Raw genomic sequence first — 6499 nt, 5'->3', positions numbered from 1 at the left:
ACCCTCTAAAATAAATTTAAAAAAATTTTTTAGAAGTGACACATAGGGAGTACAATGAAAAATTCAGGGCCTCCTATTAGAAAATACTACCACTCAAAAAAAAGTATTATATTTCCTAGGGCTTTTTGTAAAATCAACAGGGTACACTAACATGGGAGCCTATTATTTTTTAGTTTTCTTAGAAATCTTAGATCTATAGTATATATATATTTTTAAAATGGTTCTTAAGGGCAATTAAAAAAATATACAAAAGCAGTACATGATAATGTGTCCCTCCACCCCTAGTCATCAACTTCTCTTCACAGATATCATTGCCTTTAGAGTTGGTCTTGCCCTAGCCCGTTTGGCTCAGTGGATAGAGCATCGACCTGGACTGAAGGGTCCCAGGTTCGATTCCAGCCAAGTGTACATGCCTTGGTTGCTGGCTCCATCCCCAGTGGTGGGGAGTGCAGGAGGCAGCCGATCAATGATTCTCATCATTGATGTTTCTATCTGGCTATCCCCTCTCCCTTCCTCTGTGAAATAAAAAAAAGAAGAAAAAAATATATTTAGAGTTGGTCTTTATCTTTCCAGTCCTTTTCTATGAGTTTATTCACTTATAGTCTTTAGTTAGATTTCAAAGAGAAAGTGAACATTGGCTCAAAAAAAAACCTGTAAAATCAAATTGTCACAGAGGAATACAGCATCCTGTAGTGAAAAGTACCTTTCATGATATAGTCTTAACTATGACTGATAGGAAGCTGTGGGAGAAAATGCCCATGGTGCTTATTTTCCTGCTTTTTTCTGATGAATTGCCTAATTCCTCAGTGGAAAGTACTGATCCCAGAAGAAACGTGGTGAGCAATAGAACTTTCCGGAGAGCTATTTAAAAACCCACTCTATGCTGTGAAAAAATTATTGTTACATGACATTTCATCCATTACAATCAAGCCAGTTCTGGCACAGTGTGACGCGTTCTCTTTGAGTCTCAATTGGTGTTAATGACTGTGCTGGTGGTATTCATGTGCCCTGTGAAACTTGGAACAATCTCCCATCGCTTGCCTGCCAGTGCTGCCTTCATGCTTCAGTGTGGGAGTCCGTTTTAAACCTAATTTTCTGTTCATGCTACAATCGCATTACAGAACTTTTGGATTCAAAACAGTGCCCAAGCTTTAGGAGAAATTTAGGTTTTACATCAACCACCATTTGAACAAAAAGTTCAGATAAATAAGTGGAAATATTAAAATTTGGGGCGAATGTTTAAAGATGTTATCACATGTCGTCAAAGGGGAACAACCGTGCATAGTAGCACGTATCAGGGGTAGAGACCTGGTTCTGTTTGGAGAGAGCCCTGGGACCTTGGGCAAACGTCTCATCTGGGAGGTCAGTTGTCTCATTTTTAAATTCAGGAAAAAGGAAGGGAAACTAACATTTCTTCAGTCTATTATGTGCTAACCATTGTTCAGGGTACTTCTTACTACTCTTACTAAACCATTTTCAGACCTGCTACTGAGTGTAATTCATTTTTTTAAATAACACGGCTACTATAGGGTCTTCCTGGCTGACAGGTTTCTGGCAGCGACCAAGATCTTTATTTGAAGACTTACACTATCTTCTTCATTATGCCCAGAAGTTCCTAAATCAGAGATTAGCATCTTTAGAGCCCAGATAAACCTGAGATGTAGGCAAGGAAGAGAAAAGAAGAAAGTATGAGAACGGAGAGGGAGAGAAAGAGAGAAAAAGAAAGAGAAAGAAATTGAGACACTGACTTGGCAATAGCTGGGTGTGGCCATATTTTGTCACATACTTGCTGGGGTAAACTCTGGTTTTGAGAAATGAGAGTAGAAATGATAACTTTTAAGGAATTAACTTTATTGTAAAAGCAGTGATATCTGCTATATTCCTAGTGAGTAAAATCCCCCTCCATGGTATTCTCTGAGAAGAGAAAGTAAATTGGAGACCACTTTTTTAAAAGTCTGAGAAATACATGTTTCCATTTCCTCATCCCCACCTTAAACACTGAAACTATTTCCTCGGCAATGTCATTACTGATTCTCTTGTTTCAAATGTCAACATACCAAATGGTAACATATTATGTGAGTCAGACTCACATGTAAGTTGCCATAATAATGGCATAAAGGTTTAGAAGATTATGGTAGTTTAACCTTTCACAATTTAGTAATAGTTTAAGATGTTACAATGAAATGATAAAACTAATAGTTCTGCATATCTTAAAGGGCCATTACAAACTTAGAACAAAGTCTGATTTCAAAATAGATCCCTTACATAGTTTGCTTTCATTATCATGTCTCTGTGGTTCTAACTTTCTGAAAACAGCTTTCAGCAAGTTGAGAGGTCAGTTTGATTTCCAGGTAGTTCCTCAGAAACAGCCGTGTGACAGAGACTAAATGGATGGAACAGGCCAGCCTTTTAGAGAGATCACCCACTTCCTACCGCTGGCCAGTCAGGAAAGTACAAACTCCATTCTTCCCCTTTGTACATTTGATTTGAGTTACCGGAAGCCCTGTTAATCCTAACAATCCAAGATATGTGTCTCACCAATGCATCCTGAATCATGTATATCCCGTGTGCACATGTGTGTGTTTGTGTGAGAGAGAGACATATATAGAGATAGTCAGATAGAGAGGGAGAACTTGGCTCCCATGTGGCTTTATGTTGTTTTTTAAGTTAATTTCAAAGATGATAAACCCTGTTGCATCCTGAATCATGTATATCCCGTGTGCACATGTGTGTGTTTGTGTGAGAGAGAGACATACATAGAGATAGACAGAGGGAGAACTTGGCTCCCACGTGGCTTTGTTGTTTTTTAAGATAATTTCAAAGATGATAAACCCTGTTGAGGCCACTAAGAGCTGAATTAGAAATATGTAAGTGGATATTTTTCTAACTCTGTTATTAATATAAACTCTACTTGTAAACTGTGTAAATAAAATCTGTTAAGAATCATAGAAGCTGTATTTGAAACCTTTTCATGGGTGCTGTTTTGTTTTAAAACAATTGCGCCACAAACCAACATTGAAGCAGACAAACATCAGCGGTATACCACATTGAATCAAAATAAATAAAATCCTTTAACTGATTGAACTGGCGCAACTAGACAAGTGCTTAGTAACTAGGAACTGGTGTGTGTCTTGGTGAGTCCACAATCCACTGATTCAGTTAGTGGCTTTACTATTGGAAAGTAGCAAAGCTAGTGAAGAAGAATTCATAGGAGTACACCGAAATAAATACAGGATTTGTGATGTTAACTTGTGTTTGCCTGTTTGCTTTGTGGTGTCCAGTATTCTCTTGATTTGTGTGAATTAATATTATGCCTTGAAACTCAGAGTCTTCAAAAGGAAAGGGGAAGTTCTACATACTTAGTATTTTTTCTCCATTTAGTGAGTCACCTAATTACAGACAGGTCATCTTAAGAATCAGCTTCAGTGTCCTGTGGCTGTGCCGCACTCCTCTTAAACGAGCTGGAACTGAGCCACCAGCCCCACGTCCTCCAGTTGTTGCAAGTGTACCCAATTAAATTTTAATTGACATTAAGCCACTTAAGTTGCTTAAAGTATTAGCTCCGGTAAGGTTCCTCCTTTGAATTTCTTTCTCTCCCTCTCTGTTTATTGTTTGTCTGTTTCTCTTTATTTTATTTTCTTCACCTGGGAACAAAATGGGAGAGAACAGAATATATATTTTTTTTATCTAAAATATTACTACTATGAAAAAAAAAGGTCTACTTTGATAAGTAACATTAAAAGTAAAAAAAAAAAATCCAGCCCTGGCTGGTGTGTCTCAGTTGTTTGAGTATCGTCCAGTGTACCAAAAGGTTGCTGGTTGATTCCCGGTCAGGGCACATACCCAGGTTGTGGGTTCGATCCCCAGTCGGGGTGTGTGCGTGAGGCAACCAATAGATGTTTCTCTCTCACATCTGTGTTTCTTTTTCTTTCTTCCTTACTCTCCTTTCCTCTCTAAAATCAATAAAAACATTAACAAAAGAATGAAAAAAGTCCCCCAAACATTGAAGTATATTTTTTGCTCTTATCTCAAGGCATGAATTCTGTGTACTTTGCTTTTTCTGGATATGTCACACAAGGTAAACATTTGAATGAGTTTGACTGAATTGTTGAATATTTATTGAAGGCCTTTCATGATATAAACCAAATATTTATACATTTTTAGCCATTTCCTATCAGTTCAGTTTCATTTATCTCACACTGCAGTTCTTGAAATGTTAAGTGTTTGTAAAGCATCTGTAAAATGAGCCTTTGTGGGTCAAACAAAACACCTGAGGCCTCGGAGTGCCAGGTGAGAACTAGAAGTTGAATCTTAGATTCTCTTTGCTTGATGACTTGATACACCTTCTGTCCAATTTGACCACTGTTTTTGTTTAACAGGAAGCCTGTAGACCTGCAGAACTTGGCTCCTGGGACCCATCCACCATTTATAACTTTCAACAATGAAGTCAAAACAGATGTAAATAAAATTGAAGAATTTCTTGAAGAAGTCTTATGCCCTCCCAAGTGAGTATCAAAGAAAAATGCATGGAAATTCTTCCATCTCTTTAAAGCTTTGTCTTGACTGGTACTTGAGTTAAATTCTCACAGTGTTAAGTTGGAATGACTAGGACTTCCCTTCATTTATTATAATTAATTCCACACAGATGTCAGAATTGGCTTCTGGCGAGGCCAGTAGCTACATTAAGAAAGGTAGGAATCTAATTAGGTAGGAAGCTGTAGAGGACATGGTGTAAGATAGGTCAGGAAAGACTGGTTATTAGAGGGACATTGGTTCTAAGTTTAAAGAGAAGTTTAGGGAGGAGAAAAGATGGGGAAAGACAAATTTAAACTGAACCCAGCCAGGATGTATAAGCAGGTGTGTGGTGCAGGTTGCTGGGGGATTTCTTACCAGGTCATTTCAAAGGTAACGTTCTGAAGCTACCACCCAAGGGAATTGACTTTTTAGACTGTGTCCCTGGGATTAATTTTCTATTTATGTATTTCTTTGAGGTGTTCTAGATCCCCAGGTCCTACATGGTTAACAGTTTTGTAGTTCTATTTCCTATAATGTAAAGTACAGTTGTAGACTAGATGAACTCTCATGACAGTTACCTAAGATGCAGATAGGCAGTTTTGCATCATACTGTAATCTTGGCATAGGTTTAAAGCATTACTGAATTCTTTTAGGCTTTTCCAGTTTCATTATCTTCAAAACTGAAAAAAACACACAAAAAATCCCCTCCCCCCCCCCATGCCTTTCTTGCTAGTTACCATCATTTATCTTCTATATCCAGATAAATTTCCCAGGAATGGGATTATTGAGTCAGGTTTCCAAAATAACTAATGACTCAATATTCATTCATTCACTCACTGTGCAAACAGTTATTGGGCAACAGAGCCTTGTGGACACAATAGTGAATAAGCCATAGTTCCTGCAGCACAAATATGGATGGTGGTGGTGGTGGTGGTGGTGGTTTGGGGAAGTGAGTGGATCAACTGTAACTGAAAAATAAATGATTAAATGGCAAAAAAGAAAGAGAGGGAATCGGGAAAGGCTTTATAGATGATACTTGAATTAAACTTTAATTTTTAAAAAGTGGCATTCACCAGGTGAGGGAAGGAGTGGCAATCGTTCTAGGCAGAAGAATAATTTTGTATCAATAGTGGTTTTTTTTGGAGACCTGGAGGTATCTAACCCATCTTTCATTATGAACAGAATTGGCCTCTGTTTAGCAATCTTGTACTAAGCTTAAAATTTCATTTTCTTAATCCTGTATTATAAAAGCTTATCCTCTGCCTTCCTTCCTGTTTTTCTAAGAGCTTCAAACTTCTTTTACCTCTACTTATCAGGAGTCCAAACCTTCCTTCCATCCCAGTAAAGTTTCTTCAGACCAACACTAATAAAACTGTGTCTTGCCTTTTCTTCCAGACCTTGTATATAAGCAGAATACCAATAAATCAAAACTGGGATCTTTGTATTTGCAAAATGTAAATTGTAGGTTTCTACATATCAGTAAGGAGCTGTTACAACCATATATTCAACTTAGTAGAAATAACTTATGAAAGAATGTTGCATCATAGAACCTACTAGATCCCTTTTTATTTTTAAAAGTCTGTCAGCCCCGAGGGAAGTTCCACATTTGTCTGCTTGTCCTCAGACAGTAATGAAAGCGATCCTCCTCTCCTGTAACTGTAGATCATTGTATCAACATTACATTATAAACAGAGGAACAGTCTGAATGACTTGCCATCCTGTGAAGAAAACTGTGTTTTGTCTGAAGTGTTTAATGTGTAAATTCTCCCAAGATAGTTGTTTTAAAAATCAGTATGCTGATACCTTTATATACCATTTCAGTCAAATGGACATTTTCTTATATTTTCATATAGTCTTCATCAACAGCAACAACAAAAATAAATTTTTTTTAAGGGGAGAATGATGATTTTGTGATTTTGATTTTATATTGATTTTTTTACAGAGAGTAAGGGAGAGGGATAGAGAGTTAGAAACATCGATGAGA

General features: G+C 37.4%; 1 protein-coding gene across 1 annotated transcript in view; it reads left to right on the top strand.

The window, feature by feature from the left end:
* The window catches only part of CLIC4 (chloride intracellular channel 4), a 51455-nt gene that overhangs the window by 24669 nt on the left and 20287 nt on the right, over positions 1–6499 (top strand). The window contains exon 3 of the mRNA XM_014546881.1: positions 4380–4505. Coding sequence (XP_014402367.1) covers positions 4380–4505 — 126 coding nt within the window. The remainder of the gene's footprint in view (positions 1–4379; positions 4506–6499) is intronic.

Source organism: Myotis brandtii, unplaced genomic scaffold, assembly GCF_000412655.1.
Source record: "Myotis brandtii unplaced genomic scaffold, ASM41265v1 scaffold456, whole genome shotgun sequence".
In the NCBI taxonomy this organism is placed as follows: Eukaryota; Metazoa; Chordata; class Mammalia; order Chiroptera; family Vespertilionidae; genus Myotis; species Myotis brandtii.
Note: the sequence above shows the minus strand (reverse complement) of the source record. Positions and strands in the feature narration are given on the sequence as shown.